The sequence below is a fragment of the Crocuta crocuta genome, unplaced genomic scaffold (assembly GCF_008692635.1).
Source record: "Crocuta crocuta isolate KB4526 unplaced genomic scaffold, BGI_CrCroc_1.0 scaffold217, whole genome shotgun sequence".
Classification (NCBI taxonomy): Eukaryota; Metazoa; Chordata; class Mammalia; order Carnivora; family Hyaenidae; genus Crocuta; species Crocuta crocuta.
The window spans coordinates 7,835,699-7,853,584 of record NW_027532208.1 but is presented as its reverse complement, the minus strand read 5'-3'; the positions used below and the strand labels follow the sequence as shown (position 1 = coordinate 7,853,584).

At 38.0% G+C, this 17,886-nt stretch overlaps 1 protein-coding gene across 2 annotated transcripts in view; it reads left to right on the top strand.

Moving 5' to 3' along the window:
• TPST1 (tyrosylprotein sulfotransferase 1) overlaps positions 1 to 17,886 on the top strand; it is a 151,086-nt gene that overhangs the window by 32,553 nt on the left and 100,647 nt on the right. For both annotated transcript variants that reach the window (XM_077777931.1, XM_077777932.1), the window contains exon 2: positions 4,866 to 5,811. In XM_077777931.1, the coding sequence (XP_077634057.1) occupies positions 4,967 to 5,811 (845 nt within the window). In that variant the 5' untranslated portion in view covers positions 4,866 to 4,966. The remainder of the gene's footprint in view (positions 1 to 4,865; positions 5,812 to 17,886) is intronic.

The following is a 17,886-nucleotide window of genomic DNA, read 5'->3' as shown; positions in this document are numbered from 1 at the left end:
CAAAAACAGAAAAAAAGAAAAAAACCCACAGAAAACAGTAAATGTTGAGAATGTGGACGAAAAGGAACCCTCGTGCACTCTTTGTGGGAATGCAAACTGGTATAGCCACTGTAGAAAACAGTATGGAGTTTCCTCAAAAAGTTAAACATAGAACTACCCTAGAACCTAATAATTACACTTCTGGGTATTTAACCCCAAACGACAACTACACTAATTCAAAGGGATACATACACCTCCCCCCCTCCATGTTTATAGAAGCATTATTTCTACTAGCCAAGATATGGAGGCAGTCCAGTGTTCATTGACAGATGAATGGATAAAGAGGTGGGAGATAAATACACACACACACACACACACACACACACACACACACACACACACATTTGCAACAACATGGATGGAGTTGGAAAGTATAATGCTAAGTGAAATCAGCCAGTCAGAGAAAGACACGTACCATTTGATTTCACCCATATGTGGAATTTAAGAAATAAAACAAAGAAAGGAGAAAACAGAGAGAGAGAGACACACACACACACACACCAAGAAGGGGGACAGAGAGAGAAACCAAGAAACAGACTCTTAACTACAGAGAACAAACTGATGGTTATGGGAGGGGAGGTGGGTAGGGGATGGGGTGAAATAGATGAAGGGGATTAAAGATAATTAAAGATTATCATGATGAGCACTGAGTAATATGTAGAAGTGTGGAATCACTATATTGTATACCTGAAACTCATATAACACTGTAGGTTAACTATACTGGAATAAAAACTAAAAATGTGATTAAATAAGAAGAAAGAAAGGAAAAATCAATTGACCATAAAGGTAAGAGTGTATTAGTGGATTTGTAATTCTGTTCCATTCATCTGTATGCTTGTTTTTATGCCAGCACTACATTGTCTTCATCACTGTAGTTTCGTAGTTAAGTTTTGAGATTGGGAATTGCGAATATTCCAGCATTGTTCTTTTTCAAGATGGTTTTGGCCAGAGTGAGAGTGTATAAATCTAAATAGGATTAAGTAACTCCCTGCTTAAAAATCTTTAAATCAGTCACATCTGATTGCATATATCATAAAATTTCATATCCCTGAACTGATCCACCAGATTTATGATCTGACCCCTACCCATCTTTCCAGTTTCATCACCTGCTTTTCTTGCTCACTGCTTTTCCCAGCTCATTGGAAGCTTTTTAAAATGCCTTCCATTCCAGGGCTTTTGCTTATCCATTTGATTTTGCTTAGAATGCTCATTTTTACTTTACCTAATTCCTACTCACTGTTCAGATCTCTCCCTAAATGTCATTTTTAAAATGTTGTTTTTCTTTTCCCTTTTCTTTTTCATTCCACTTTCTGTATTACTCTTTTCTCTCTATTATTTTCTTTTCTTCCTATCTGCCCTCTTTTAAATTGAATACTGGTATAACATCTTAAGTGTGTCTTCTATATCATGGATTCAGCTTTTTGCATTGATATTTCAGTGCTATGTTGCTGCCAATGGTCTTTTTTTTTCCCTTTTTTTCTTTTAAAGTAAGCTCTATGCTGAGCATGAAGCCCGATGCAAGGCTTGAACTCACGACCTTGAGATCAAGAGCTGAGCTGAGATTAAGAGTCAGATGTTTAACCTACTAAGCCACCTGGGTGCCTCACTACCAGTGTCCTTAATTAATGGTTTTTGTTTTCTGCAGTTTTTTCTTATTAAGCTGATCTTTTATTTATTTTATTATTATATATATATTTTTTAAACATTTATTTATTATTGAGAGACAGAGAGGACAGAGCATGAGTAGGGGAGGGGCAGAGAGAAGAGGAGACACAGAATCCAAAACAGGCTCCAAGCTCTGAGCTGTCAGTGCAGAGCCCGACGCGGGGCTTGAACTCACAAACTGTGAGATCATGACCTGAGCCGCAGTTGGATGCTTAACTGACTGAGCTACCCAGGCACCCCTAAGCTGATCTTTTAATCTCAACCTGTTCTCACTTTGTGGTTCCTTGTTGCAGCTTTATGGTGACGTACAGTGCCGGGCACAGCTTTATGGTGAAGTACAGTGCCTGGCACAGTGTTCAAAAATGTGACTAAACAAATAAATACATGAGTAAACAAAAACCAGATCTTGGTGTAGCCTACTGAGACTATCAACATTTTTTTCTAGGAAAGTATTATTTAAAAAAAAAAAAAAACCCAAAAAAGAAACCCAGCTATATTGAGGTATATAACTTTCGTACCATAAGACTTAACCATTCTAAGGGTCTAATTTCATGATTTTTAGTAGATTTTATAGGGTTGTGCAACTCTCACAACAGTCCAGTTTTAGAACATTTCCATTACTGCAGAAAGTCCCCTCATGCCTTTTTGTCATTAAACTCCTGCTTCCACCTCCTGGTTTCTGTCTCTATAAATTTGCCTTTTATGGACATTTCATATAAATGCACGCTGATATAGCTGCTCAGACACACACACACACACACACACACGCACGCACGTAAAATTATTTTCATTTTTAAGCATGGCTTTCTAGGGGTTGCCTTTCTGTCAGCACAGTTCATTGGACAGTGGTTGTGCTCAGACATCTAAAGCCAGTGCAACTTTTCATCTGACAGTGGATCTGCATGTGGGTAGAGGAGCACATTCAGAGTTCAGGCCATTTTTAGATCTGCACTGGTGTGTACTTTGCTATCATTCTTTTTGTATCTCCTCTTTGCCTCCATGCACCTCTGAGCTGGCATTGAGCTTGCCAGTCATGACTGCAAACTGAGACTACTGGAGCTGTCCGTCTTCCTTGCTCACCTCCATCTGGAGCATCACTTACACTGACAGAACCTTAGCATATGTATTCTTCATCACTCCAAAATGAGTGACTCCTTTTGATCCTGGGAGCAAAGCCACCAGTCTTCATAGTTTCCCTGCCTTGCCCTGCTCTGCAGACCCTCTGTTCTGCTAAGTGAGTGGATGGTGGGGTGGGAATAGTCTTAGGCAAGAATGTCATAGACTCTCATTGTTCTTCAACAGTTAGCAGTTTTTCAAACATAGATGCTGCTTAGGTTGTTGTATTTCTTTGGTTGACTTCCAGAGGACTGACAGGGTTTTTGTCAGTTTCATCTTGCCTTTTAATTGTTTCTTGGGGAGAATTGCCTACCTTCTCACTAGATGTCCTGCCTCTCAGAGGTATTCTTTTTTTACTATAGCTAGTCGTTTCTCCAGGTGTACTTACTATTAGGAGACATATAAGGAAGGGAGAATTTTTAAGGAATTAGCTCATGTTATTGAGGTGCTGGCATTTCTAAAATCCATAGGGCAGTCCGGCCGAGAAGAGTTGATGTTAGTTTTGAGTCCATATTCTGCAGGGCAGCAAGGTGTAAATTCAGATAGATTTTGTGTGTTGCTGTCTTGAAGATAATTCCTTTTTTTCAGGAAACCTATCTTTTTAAAATTATTTATTTTTAATGCTTTATTTCTGAGAGAGAGCATGAGCAGAGGAGGGTCAGAGAGAGAGGGAGGATACAGAATCTGAAACAGCCTCCAGGCTCTGAGCTAGCTGTCAGCACAGAACCCAATGTGGGGCTCGAACCCACAAACCGTGAGATCATGTCCTGAGCCAAAGTCAGATGCTTAACCGACTGAGCCACCCAGGTGCCCCCAGGAAATCTATCTTTTCTCCTAAGGACTTCAGTTGTTGGTTGAGACCCACTCGTATTATGAAGGGTAGTCTGCTTTACTCAGAGTCTGTTGAGTTGTTAATCATATCTAACAAAAACCTTTACAGCAACATCTGGACCAAACTAGTGTTTGGTGTTCAACCAAACATTGGGCACCATAATGGCCTAGCCAAGTTGACATATAAAATTAACCATCACACTTGCCCTCTGAGGATTCAGGGTACATTTTTTTAGTCTAGGTGTAGTCTGATTGCTGTCTGCTTTGTAGTATATATCCTTGCGCTAGCTAAACTAGCATTTCGATAGTATGTGTATTTTACATATACGTAATCTATGTTTTACATACATGCCCTTGCTTCTACACATCCACATCTTTGGTCATAGAGTATCTTCAGCTTAGAACACTCTGTTTATCTAAACCTTTTCTGTTCTTCTGAATGCTAGATCACAGACACACACATAATTGTCTTTGTACAGTACATACCAGTTCTCCTTAACTACTTCTTGTTACCTAAATATGCTGTGTTCTGTCATGCCATTGTGCTTTTGCACACAAGTTCCTACTGTTCTTCCTCTTATTTTCTATAAGGCTTTTATAGATTCCTCTGGTGGACTTATGTGCTCCTTTTCATTATACTCTCATTGTTTATTTCTACTAAGGCACTGATTGCATTTTGTTGTCATTGTTTGCATATCTGTCTGTCCATGAGACTGTTTCCTGAGAGCAGGGTTTAGTGCATTGCTGTCTTTTTCAAAGCTTATCCTCAGCCACACCCAAATATCTGGCCTATAGTATCTAAATAATTTGTGGGATGAATACACTGAATCTTTGTTAAAGATTTGGAAGTTGTATATTTCTTCTGTAATTTCTCTTTAGGGTAGAATGTGGTGATAATGACTTCTTGAGGATGAAGCAGATCTGAATACCTGAGATGAGCCTTGGATTAGACTCCAAACATACTTAGTCATATTAAATATTTGCATGACTCACTGATAGAAATAGTTTTATTTATTTTTCCATTCTGTGGAAGGTACATACCTTCAGAATTGTCACATTAAGAAATGCTGTTTCTGATTAGAAATGATTTATTTTTGCTTGCACTTGTGTATACGTGTATTCTAAGAATATCACAGCATGTAAGAGTGCCTTAGCTTCTTTCTAGCTAAAATGTAATGGTGATCACTGATGACTAATTTTCCTTTTCTCATTAGATGTTGATCATCTTTCTGAAGTAGAGTCTCCATGGCCTGAACATTTTCTGAAAATTATTTTGAGCAGAATATCTGTTTAATAACAAGATAACCACATCAAGATGGTTGGAAAACTGAAGCAGAACTTACTATTGGCATGTCTGGTTATTAGTTCTGTGACTGTGTTTTACTTGGGCCAACACGCCATGGAATGTCATCACCGAATAGAAGAACGTAGCCAGCCCCTCAAATTGGAGAGCACAAAGACCACTGTGAGAACTGGCCTGGACATCAAAGTGAATAAAACCTTTGCCTATCACAAAGATATGCCTTTGATATTTATTGGAGGTGTGCCCCGGAGTGGAACCACACTCATGAGGGCCATGCTAGATGCACACCCTGATATTCGCTGTGGAGAGGAAACCAGAGTCATTCCCCGAATTCTGGCCCTGAAGCAGATGTGGTCACGGTCAAGTAAAGAGAAAATACGCTTGGATGAGGCTGGTGTTACTGATGAAGTGCTGGATTCTGCCATGCAAGCCTTCTTACTAGAGATTATTGTTAAGCATGGGGAACCAGCCCCTTATTTATGTAATAAAGATCCTTTTGCCCTGAAATCCTTAACTTACCTTGCTAGGTTATTCCCTAATGCCAAATTTCTCCTCATGGTCCGAGATGGCCGGGCATCGGTACATTCAATGATTTCTCGGAAAGTTACTATAGCCGGTTTTGACCTGAACAGCTATAGAGACTGTTTGACCAAGTGGAATCGTGCCATAGAGACCATGTATAACCAGTGTATGGAGGTTGGCTATAAAAAATGCATGTTAGTTCACTATGAACAACTTGTCTTACATCCTGAACGGTGGATGAGAACACTCTTAAAATTCCTTCATATTCCATGGAACTACTCAGTATTACATCATGAAGAGATGATTGGGAAAGCTGGGGGAGTATCTTTGTCAAAGTGAGTAGAAGTTGTTTTTTTTTTTTTGTTTTGACCGTATATTCAGGTAGTAAAAAGTGTGTGTGTGTGTGTGTGTGTGTGAATTGCAGATCTTTTCTGGAACAGATATAACTTACTTCATCAATGAATTTTTAAAAGATTTTTTTAATGTTTATTTATTCTTGAGAGAGAGACAGAGCACGAGCGGGGAGGGACAGAGAGAGAGAGAGGGAGACAGAATCTGAAGCAGGCTCCAGGCTCTGAGCTGTCAGCACAGAGCTCAACGTGGGCCTCTAACCCATGAACCATGAGATCATGACCTGAGCTGAAGTGGAACACTTAACCTACTGAGCCACCCAGGTACCCCTTTCAATGAGTTGTTTTAAAAATTCATTATAGACACTTTATTTAATTCATTTGTATTTTTATGAATCGTGGTCGTCCTTATTTATTTGATGGAAGCAAACCCAATTTATAGCAGTGAAAGGTATTTTTCACAGATCTCAGGCTTTAATGTCCATCATTCAATTTTAGCGACTCCTGATTTCTAATTTCTAGATAGTTTTATTAACAATGATAGTTGGCTTTTGTGTGCATTAAGGTTAATATTAGGAGAAGCATCTAACATGTTGGTGAGCAAGTGGTGAATTATAAGCATTTAGGAATCTTTAGTGATAGAGAAATATAAAGACTAAAATTATCTAACCTGGTCCCTTCATTTTACAGGTAAGAAGATGCAGTCAGAAAGTAGAAAAGATTTACTCAAACTGAGATGGAAAGACCAGAATTAGAATCTGTGCCTTGGTGTCAGTGGGGTAGTGCTGTTTTCCATGGCATTTTATAACCCATAGTGCTGCTTTTGTCATCTGATGGATCTTGATTTTTATAGAAGGGAAGAGAACTCCAAAATTTGGAAGCTTAATCCATACAGGAAGTTCCTTAGATTCAAATACTTCTAAAAACTATTGCATTTTTCTTTCTTTCTCATGAAGTAGTGACTGGGGTGCCCTGACTTGATCTGACAACCTGGTTTGATGACTCATATACCTAGAATAAGGAATTAAAAATGGAAACTACTGTTAAATTCAGGTAGCATATCCTAATGAGGAAGAAGTTGGGTGTGGCTAACTTTTATTTTTTTTATCTTTTTCCATTCATGAAAGTAATATGTACCTACTGTTAAACAAAAACAAAAACAGTGTACTTCCCTTATGTACCCTGCTTGCTCCTACCAAGGAATATCTTCTTGATTTCGTTTTTCAATGTATAGAATTTGGACAGTGAGTATTGATTCCTGATGTAAATAATTCGAAAGGAACAGCTGCATTTCTGCACCTAGCTTACAGGTATGATGATAAATTATTAGGTAGTATCACTCTACTGGCTCTGGGCTCTTCTTATTGATTCAGAGAATTATAGGCTTAGCTACTGTCATCACAGTTTATTGTTCTTTCTATATAATAAACCATAACTAATTTCTAATCACCCGTATTCCTAGGTTAGCATTTCACTTTATGTGCTTGTATGTTGACCAGAGATTCTGATGCTGGCTTCTTCTAATAACATAAAATAACACTAAACCCCTGTCTTCTCACCACCCCAATGTCTTCAATGAGGGATTAAGGTGATATGCTCAAGGTAAATTTTGGTGGAAATCGGGACAAGATCATTTTATATATATAATTACTATGTTTAAAGCAAATGTGAAGACCAAGGAAATTCATAGAAATTACAAACAAATGGATTTTAGAAGGGGAAGAGACCTTCTTTAGCATTTAGTACACAGAATGGAGACCCACTTCGGTTCTGTGCTTTTTCAGGAATCACATGTGGCAGAACCATGACTAGAACTTCCAGTGCTTATTCCAAGATTCTTGCTAGTATATGAGGTTTTTTCTTTTTTAATTAAGGAATACTTACATACTAAATGCACAGATATTCAGTGTATAATTTGATGAATGTTTATATCTGTATAAAAATACAGAAAATTCCCAGCATCCAGGAGGCTCCTTCATGCTCCTTCTCGGTTAACATCCTCCTCCTCAATCCAAAAGTAACCACTGTTTCAGCCTATATTGCCAGAGGTGCTATGACCTTGTATATGAAGTTTAGAAATAGCCTTCCTTATTTTTGAACTTCCTATAAATGCAAGCATGCCTATTATTTTTTGGCTGGCTTCTTTCACTTAACATTGGATATACCTATAACATTGTAAATAGCAGCAGTTGATTTTTTTTTTCATTGCTATGTAACATTCCAATCTATAAATATAACACAGTTTATCCTTTGCTTCTTTGGTGAACATTTGGTGTTTCCAGTTTGGGGCTATTATGGATAAAGTTGCTGACACCATTTCTGCACATTACTGTTGGTGGACATAAGCATTGTTTTTTCTTGGGTATATACTAATGAGTAGAGTCTCTGGATCGTAAGATATCTCTGTATCTCTATATTTATATATGTCTTTAACAGATACTTAATTGTTTTCCACAGTGTCTGTACCATTAATGTGTAGCTATACTATACACGAATGTATTTTCGTTGCTTTGCATCTTTGCTAACAGTTGGTAGTCTCAGTCCTTTTAATTTTATCAGGGCACAAGTACTTTTTAAATTTAAAAGCAAAACAAAATAACAGCATTTGAATTCTTTTTTGAAACAAATCTTCCCAGAGTTCCAATGTAAAACAGATAAAAACAGAGCTACTTTGTTTGAGGCAGGTCCAATGTAGACTGTACTGCTTCTTTTAAGGGCAAGTCTCTGCTCTCAAAAAGAGCTATTTGGGAGATGAGGCAGAAACATATAGAATTATTCCATTAATAAGTACCACGTTGTAAATATTTCATGTTATTTGAGAGTTGTGACCATAAGGAATGCATAGCCCGGAGTCAATCATCCTGTGTGCTTCGCCTTCCTATAAATATTTTTATTCTGGGAAAATTGTTTAATGTTAAAGTAAGTATTTTAATATTTATTTTAGTATTATTTAGTACTAAAATATTGGAAATATTTGTGCAGTTTTGAAGGCTTGAAGATATCACCGGATGGCTCAGGATCACATGCAGAAATTGTTGAAGACAGTGATAAGGAAAGCCTTCACAGTTCTACCTGCCTTATTTTATTAACTATGAAAATTAAGCTTTCCTTTGTTTAGGAATTTCCAGTTATTTTCAGTTAGAGTGGTACCTCTTGCCTCCGTGGTCAGCTCCAGTTCCAGTAGGAGCATAGCGTAATCATCCGCTAGCATATGTAAGAGTTCCTCTGCGAAAGAATTTGGTGAAAGAAAGCATTCTTTCATTCTGGGATGGTGAAGGAAGTCGTCATTAGAGACTACTGAATATAGGATAAGCTTTTTTTTTTTTTCTTTTAACTGAAAATAAAAGCAAAGTAATGAGTGGGGAAGGGGTGAAAACAGATTGCTTTGGCTGGCTGATAAGTTTAGTTCTGCATTAAGGTACAACTATAGAATTTTAGGTACCCGATTTATTATGTTTGTAGATAGTCATTTCAAATCCAGTAGTAGAACTAGTTTCTCCAATGACTGATGTTGTAACTTTGATGTTTTGAATACTATGTTCTATTTTAATAAATTATTCACCCATACTCTTCAATTTCATATTTAAATTGAACTATAGTCTTGAATATGATGGCTGTAAAATATGATATAGAATTTGCTGATCTCTTTTATTTCTTCCAAACTAATAGAGAATAGAAAAAAAATGAGGCATTTCTGAATGTATTTTTTGCCTCTCAAGAAATGTTTGTACAGTAAAGTAGAGAGGAGTACATTTTAAGGAAAATACCTTATGCAAATTCTAGTAGAATTTTGCAAGTGATTGAATATGGAGTAGGATTTTGCTGATTAGCAAATGGTATCTACTGCTGATGCCTGTTGCTCCAATATTTTGAGTAGGAAATGGAAATAAAGTTTGAGGCTATTTACATTAACTTCTTCTCATGAATTGTGGAATTTTTGAGGAATTTCAGTAATTTCCATCTGTGAACGTTCAGGAAGTTACTAGAGTATACAGTATTGTTCCTGCTTTTAAACTCATTGAGGTACCATAGAATTGCCCTGAACAAATAAAAATCATCAATAACAATAACAAAAAAGTGCACCACAGTGTACTTAAGGACAACTAAAATAAAAAGGTAACCTAGAAGCAGTAAACAAGTTTATTAGGATAAAAGAGCAAAGCCAGAAAAACAGGCAAACAAAAATAATGGTAACCCTTGACCCAGAACCAAAGAATCTCAACTACAATTCAGAGACAAGTTATCTCCTCGTAGCGCAGAAAAAAGATATATAACTATTAAGCACAAATAGGCTAAAAGGGAAAAGAGCAGTGGTAAGTAAAAGAGAACAAATAGGAATACAATAATTGACACTCTGAAACTTCTAGTAAGTAAAGCAGAGAGAAAAAGAAATCAGATTCAGAACAAAGTATTAAATAACAAAATATCAACTGAGTAAATCTTAAAGATTTAATTAGCTTTATTGATCAGTTATGAATCTGGCAGAATTCCATCTAGCAAGGAGAGGAGAACTCCGAAGTGCTGCAGAATAAGGAAAGGTTTTTAAAGGTAGAGAGCAAGTGGAAGAAAGGAAATGATCAGCAGAGAATCTACTGTTATAGGTAAGGTTGCCCTCCTAAGTGGAATGGAAGGGGTCTATCAGTAAATTTGTTAGTGCTGACCAGAAAATTCCCATGTTGACTGGTTTAAAGGTTACATTTCAGGAAGTGTGAAACTGCAGTGAGATTAGGTATTCATTCTTTTTTTTTCTTTTAATATAAGAATCAATTTTTTAATTTGTTCTTGGCTTGCATTTAAAGTATTCCTCAGTGACATCCTTAGCCTAAGACCCTGCCACCAGAGAATTGCAACCAACTACTTTAGTGGGTTGTCCCTCCGTTGTCATCGACCTTAATTACGTTGATTTGATGTTGAACACAAAGGGCTTCCACCAAACTTGACATATAGTCTCATCACAGTTGAATGCAAGCACACAAAGATTCGCTTGGTGCCTATCAGCTTAATGTGCTAGGTCATCATGGATGAGGGCCATCTTCAGTGACTCTTATAAAGAGGCATTAACATCCATTACACCTCCAGCAGCACTGACTCCCTCTGCCCTGGTGGTGGGTTACCCCTGCAGCTGAATCTTGATTGCCCCCAAGCCTCTGCCTCCATACCTTTGGTGGGGGGAGACGGGGAGGGAAAGAGAGGTATTAATCTTGGTTTAATGACTTTGGGGCCTTCCTCAATCCAAGTGACACCATTTTGGGCTTGTGGTTTCCTTTTTAAAAAGATTAAATATCCAACTTGACAATAAACTATGAAAGAGAAAAGATTAGATAAATAGGTGAAAGCAATGCAAAAACGTTTTTGGAAATGGAGCTATTCCTAAGTAGAAAGAATAGTTATTAAACTTAGAATATTAAATTTCTTTTTAGTTTTCAAAATGGAATTTAGCTTGGAAATTAAAAATGATTATAATACAGGACTGACAGAGAAGGATAACAAAATGTCCAGTTGAAAATTTTCTGAAATTTAAGGATAGGAAGAATATTATGAGCTAGTTAAGAGAAAGACAGGGTCTGTTCATGCAAATGATGATCACTTCTATAGCATGTAAAATTAATAGCATGCAAATTAAGATTACCACAACTCTACCAGCTCAGATTAAAATACCCCAGAAGAATTTTATAAATATTATTTTTAATTACTTTGGGTTACTTATCCTTTGTGAAGGCAGTAAACCTAGCTTTATAAATCTGGTTGTTAATTGAATATTAGCTAAGAGCAATACTTTTGTAGTTGTGGAAATCGCTGTTCTTCTATCACAAATGGAAGAGATAAGTAGCTGAGAAGGGTAATTGCATAAACAAGGAATGCAGTTGACAGCAAAACAGGTTGCAAAAGCAGAAGAGCAGAGGAAAAATTGTATTTCAGAAAATGTTAGTGAAGGCTGTGAAGAAGCAGAGCAAGAATGTTAGTAAAGCACAGTGCATACTTTTCTTGAAGACTATGGCATTTGATGGCAAAAAGCAGAAATTGGGTATTAGTCATTTATTAATTTAGATTAGGTAAATTTTCAAAATTAGTCATTTATTAATTTAGATTAGGTAAGTTTTCGAAATTTCTCTTTTCGAAAAATAGAGATCTAAAATAACCATGATTTTAAATAAAATAGTGGCTGTTATATAAAAGAAGGCAGACCAAGGCTGGTTTGGAAGTCCTGTAGTCATCTGGCATTTAGGCTGCTTCCAGCGTTTGGCTCTTTCAGACCCATGGTCCAGGTTGGAGCTCCAGTAATGTTATCTGTGTCCTTAAGTAGCAGGGTGGGGATAGGCTGGGCATATAAGAAGGGGCATTTAATAGATTTTTTAAGGATATTTACCATGAATTTCCTTCATTCCCTTACATTCCAGGTAGCCCTTCTCCTTGCATTCTACTGGCCATAACTCAGTCTTATGGACATTTAAAAAAAGGCTAGGGAATGTAGTCTTTATTCTAAGTGACCATGTGCCCAACCAAGAGTTGGTGTTTCTTTTACCAAGGGGAGTAGACTGGATATTGGGACAGGCAGATAGCAGTCTCTGCTATTTCACTGAGTACCTACTATGTGCCAGATACAGCGTTAAGGTCTCTGTCTTAAAGGTACACATGATCAAATAGAAGATACAGATTCATATACAATACACATTAAGTATTATGGGAAACTAAGAAGTGTGCAGTGTTCAGGAAGGGCTTCCTGGAGATTGTTGTATCAAACCTAGAAATAAAGTAGTGTTTCTTGACCTTGGCACTATTGACATTTTGGGCCAGATAATTCTTTGTTGTGGGGTTGTCCTGTACATTGTGGGCTGTAGCAGCATCCCCGGCCTCTACTCAATAGATGCCAGTAGCAACCCCCGTCCCCACTCTGTGACAATCAAAAATGTTTCCAAACATTGCCAAATGTCCTGTGTCCCCTCCTGTTGAGAATCATTGACCTAAAGGGTAAGTAGCTCCACAAATAAAAGGAAGAACATTCACCTTTGACTTGCAGGATAAAGTGCTCTTGGGTGATCCATGGCTAGAGTGCTGTTGTTGTTCCTTGACTGTCCAGGGTATCTTTCTCTTCCTTAGCCAAATAAGCCATCAAGAGATATTATTCCTGTGTCTAATTCCAGTCCTGCAATGTCCAAAAAGAAAAGGGGGGTTGGAAGGCTTCTTGTGGCATGACTCCTGGCCCAACCTAGGGGCAGGCACAAAAGGACCTGGGAACAATTGGGCCCTCTTACACTTGACCTATGGGCCCTCCCCTTCCACCATGCAATGAAAGTCACCTACATGGAATCCCACCAGGGCCCAGAATGTGGCATTTGTTTAATAGCCTAATATAGCCTAATAAAAATTTAAAAATTTAAAAATATAAAGTAAAATAAAACAAGGCAGTAATCACTTGCAAGTTAGTATATGGACAAATTCTCAAAGATGAGGAACATCTAGGGGTGCCTGGGTGGCTCCGTAGGTTGAGTGCCCAACTTCAGCTCAGGTCATGATCTCATGGTTTATAGGTTTGAGTTCTGCATTGGACTCTGCTGACAGCTCAGAGCCTGGAGCCTGCTTCCGATTCTGTGTCTCCTTCTCTCTCTGTCTCTGTCTCACAAAAATAAACAAACATTAAACATTAAACATTTTTTTTTAAAAAAAAGATGAGAAACATCTCAAACTGTGGTATTTATGAGGAACTATAGGCAGTTTGTGTTACTAGAAAAGTTCATTTCCAGGGAGGAAGTAGTGGGAAATATGGCTTGAGAGGGGCCAGGCTGTGGAGGGCCTTATGGTTGATGCTAAAGATCTTGAATTTTATCCTGTAGACCAGTTGGTAGCAAACTTCTCTTATTAGTGGGACACTCATTTCAAATCTCATGAGGAACCTTAGTATCTAAAGTACATAGAAGTAGAGTGGGTTTGGTTGAGGCAACATTTAATTTTGCTTGGATTTAACAAAACTGAAGTGAAACTCATGGAATTGTAAAATTTCTATTTTGCTTTTAAAAGAAAAAAATTGATTATAACATCCTTCAAAATTGATAGAAATGATAAAAATTTAAAGAGTTTGGGATTATAATAGTTTCTAAGAACACTTAATAAGTTTGACCTTATTAAAAAAGAAAATTCAACTGAATAAATTTGAAGATCTTACTGGCTTTATTAAATGATTCTTGAATCAGGCTGCATCCCATCTAGCAAGTAGAGGGGAGCTCCATTGAGCACAGAAGGAAGGTTTTTAAAGGCAGAGAGAGGGTATAAAATAAAGGAATTTATTAGCAAGGAATACGTTGTTTAGGCAAGGTTGCCTTCCTAAGGGGAATAGAAGGGGACCTTCAGTAAATTCCTGGTATTGACCAGGAAATTCTGTGTTGACTAGTTAAAGGTTACATTCCTGGCAGGTTGAAACTGCAATTAGATTACTATTAAGTCATGGTTTAATGACTTGGGCTTTAACCTAAGTGATATACCATTTTGGGCTGTGGTTTTCCTTTTAACAATTATTCCCCCCACCCCTTTTGATCAGACTCTCATCTTAACTGAGAGATATGATAAAAATTTAAGGAATTAGCACCACTCTCAGCTACCACTCTATAATTCTTAGCAATTTTTGTTGATCCTTTGTGTAGAATCCACAGGTCATAACATTAAAAAAAAATTTTTTTAATGTTTTATTTATTTCTGAGAGAGAGAGAGACAGCATGAGAGGGGAGGGTCAGAGAGAGAGGGAGACGTGGAATCTGAAACAGGCTCCAGGCTCTGAGCTAGCTGTCAGCACAGAGCCCAACTCAGGGCTTGAACCCACGAACCGTGAGATCATGACCTGAGCCAAAGTCGGACGCTTAACCCACTGAGCCACCCAGGCGCCCCGGTCATAACATTTTTGCTTTATTGCTACTTGCTCACCTAAAAGATAATCAACGGCTATTCTTTTATCAAGAACAACTTTGGCCAGGGAGTCTAAAGATACCTTTGTTGGGGAGCTATTACTGTAGTAGCAGATTCTGCAACAATTTTAAGAATTAAGGAATTAAGTTCCTCATCATAGCCTCATTTAAATTTACCAGAGAAGTAGGGACCTGCCAAAAGGAGTGAATCCTGAATCATGAAGGCCAACTTTCAACTTGTGATGTAAACTCAACCAATAAGTTGTCTTTTTTGCTTGTGAAAAGTTAGGGCTACAGTTAGATTTTCTTCCGGCTGAACCAAAAGATCATTCTAACTTTCAGAGGTTAACCCCCCTTAGCAGTGGCCTGGGAGAGAAAAATGAGAGCATTATCTTTCCGGGCCAGTAGCAGAGTAAAGGAAAGGAAAAACAGAAAATGTTTTATATTCTGTTAAAGTAGGAAATCTTTTTTTTTTTTTAATTTTTTGATGTTTACTTATTTTTGAGAGAGAGACACACAAAGTGTGAGTGGGGGAAGGGCAGAGAGAGAGGGAGACACAGAATCCGAAGCAGGCTCCAGGCCTCCTTGTAATTTGATTTGGAGGTCTCCAGTATCTGTTCAGGACTAGCTGTCACGTGGAGCCTTTGGCTGTGTGATGTGTACTCAGGGCTTACCATCTTCTAGTTCTGCAGATCAGTATCGGTGGCCAGGAGCACTGGTAAGGTTGTTTCCAGTGGGACTCAAGAGCTGTTTTGCTCTGATGTTTCCAAAACACCTAATCACCAGGCTCTACACTGTGATCTTTGAATTGGGGTCCAGAGAGGTTTCTTTAACCTGTTGACGACAGGCTTGAACATGTAAGACATGAGAGACCTAACAGTAGCTTGTACTTCCATGAGACAACAAGGGATCAACAGAAGTATTCATGGGATTCCAAGAAGTTGGCAAAGTTTTTGTTAACGTTTGTATGATTTGGCCAGTGAAGTGTGTGCCTCAATCACTAGAGATTCTAGAAGGTATATCCCAAGTGGGAAACACATTTTTTAACACCTCCCCCCGCCCCCCCTTCATTGTGAGGGCATCAGCCTTGTGGCAGGGAAAGGCTAACCTATCTGGAAAACATACATAAAACAACGACATATCGGTAACCCATAAGAAGTGTCAGCTGAGTGAAATCTAGCTGTAGGTTCAAAGGGCCCAGAGGGAGGAAGTCTGAGGCGTCTAGAGACAAAAACAGTTTTCTCAGGATAAGTTTTCCCACTAATGTCTATGTATGAGTCATCTTAAATGCACCATGGTGGTGAAGGAAGCTAGTGTCTTGGTTTTCCCATAGCTCTGACTGTTCATTTATAGCCATTGTTTATCCACCTTAATTTCTCTGTTTCAGGAGCAGACTGTTGTCTTGTTACAGTGAGGGGTCATTTTTTGCAGAAGCAGAATGGACTTTATCTACATGTATCACAGTCTTTAGCTGTTGTTGTTGCCTTTCATGAAAGTCAGCTTGATTACACACTAAAACTTTTTAAAGATTTGTTTTCCACAAATCTTTTATAACTTTATTTTTACATTCAGATTTTGCTCAGAGTTTTCCCTCTTTATGTAACTAAATAACCAGTTTCGTTTTTGGACAAAATTACTTTCTTTTCTTTCAACAAAAATATTATTTCTATTTTTCAGACTTTCTCTTAGTCAAAAACACACATCCACTTTCCTTGCATACATAGTTATTTTCCTTATTTCCAGTAGTATTTTTTTTTTTTAATTTAATGTTTATTCTTTTTTTTTGAGAGATAGGGAGCTAGTGGGGGAGGGACAGAAAGATACACACACACACACACACATACACACACACANAGTGGCCTGGGAGAGAAAAATGAGAGCATTATCTTTCCGGGCCAGTAGCAGAGTAAAGGAAAGGAAAAACAGAAAATGTTTTATATTCTGTTAAAGTAGGAAATCTTTTTTTTTTTTTTAATTTTTTGATGTTTACTTATTTTTGAGAGAGAGACACACAAAGTGTGAGTGGGGGAAGGGCAGAGAGAGAGGGAGACACAGAATCCGAAGCAGGCTCCAGGCCTCCTTGTAATTTGATTTGGAGGTCTCCAGTATCTGTTCAGGACTAGCTGTCACGTGGAGCCTTTGGCTGTGTGATGTGTACTCAGGGCTTACCATCTTCTAGTTCTGCAGATCAGTATCGGTGGCCAGGAGCACTGGTAAGGTTGTTTCCAGTGGGACTCAAGAGCTGTTTTGCTCTGATGTTTCCAAAACACCTAATCACCAGGCTCTACACTGTGATCTTTGAATTGGGGTCCAGAGAGGTTTCTTTAACCTGTTGACGACAGGCTTGAACATGTAAGACATGAGAGACCTAACAGTAGCTTGTACTTCCATGAGACAACAAGGGATCAACAGAAGTATTCATGGGATTCCAAGAAGTTGGCAAAGTTTTTGTTAACGTTTGTATGATTTGGCCAGTGAAGTGTGTGCCTCAATCACTAGAGATTCTAGAAGGTATATCCCAAGTGGGAAACACATTTTTTAACACCTCCCCCCGCCCCCCCTTCATTGTGAGGGCATCAGCCTTGTGGCAGGGAAAGGCTAACCTATCTGGAAAACATACATAAAACAACGACATATCGGTAACCCATAAGAAGTGTCAGCTGAGTGAAATCTAGCTGTAGGTTCAAAGGGCCCAGAGGGAGGAAGTCTGAGGCGTCTAGAGACAAAAACAGTTTTTTCAGGATAAGTTTTCCCACTAATGTCTATGTATGAGTCATCTTAAATGCACCATGGTGGTGAAGGAAGCTAGTGTCTTGGTTTTCCCATAGCTCTGACTGTTCATTTATAGCCATTGTTTATCCACCTTAATTTCTCTGTTTCAGGAGCAGACTGTTGTCTTGTTACAGTGAGGGGTCATTTTTTGCAGAAGCAGAATGGACTTTATCTACATGTATCACAGTCTTTAGCTGTTGTTGTTGCCTTTCATGAAAGTCAGCTTGATTACACACTAAAACTTTTTAAAGATTTGTTTTCCACAAATCTTTTATAACTTTATTTTTACATTCAGATTTTGCTCAGAGTTTTCCCTCTTTATGTAACTAAATAACCAGTTTCGTTTTTGGACAAAATTACTTTCTTTTCTTTCAACAAAAATATTATTTCTATT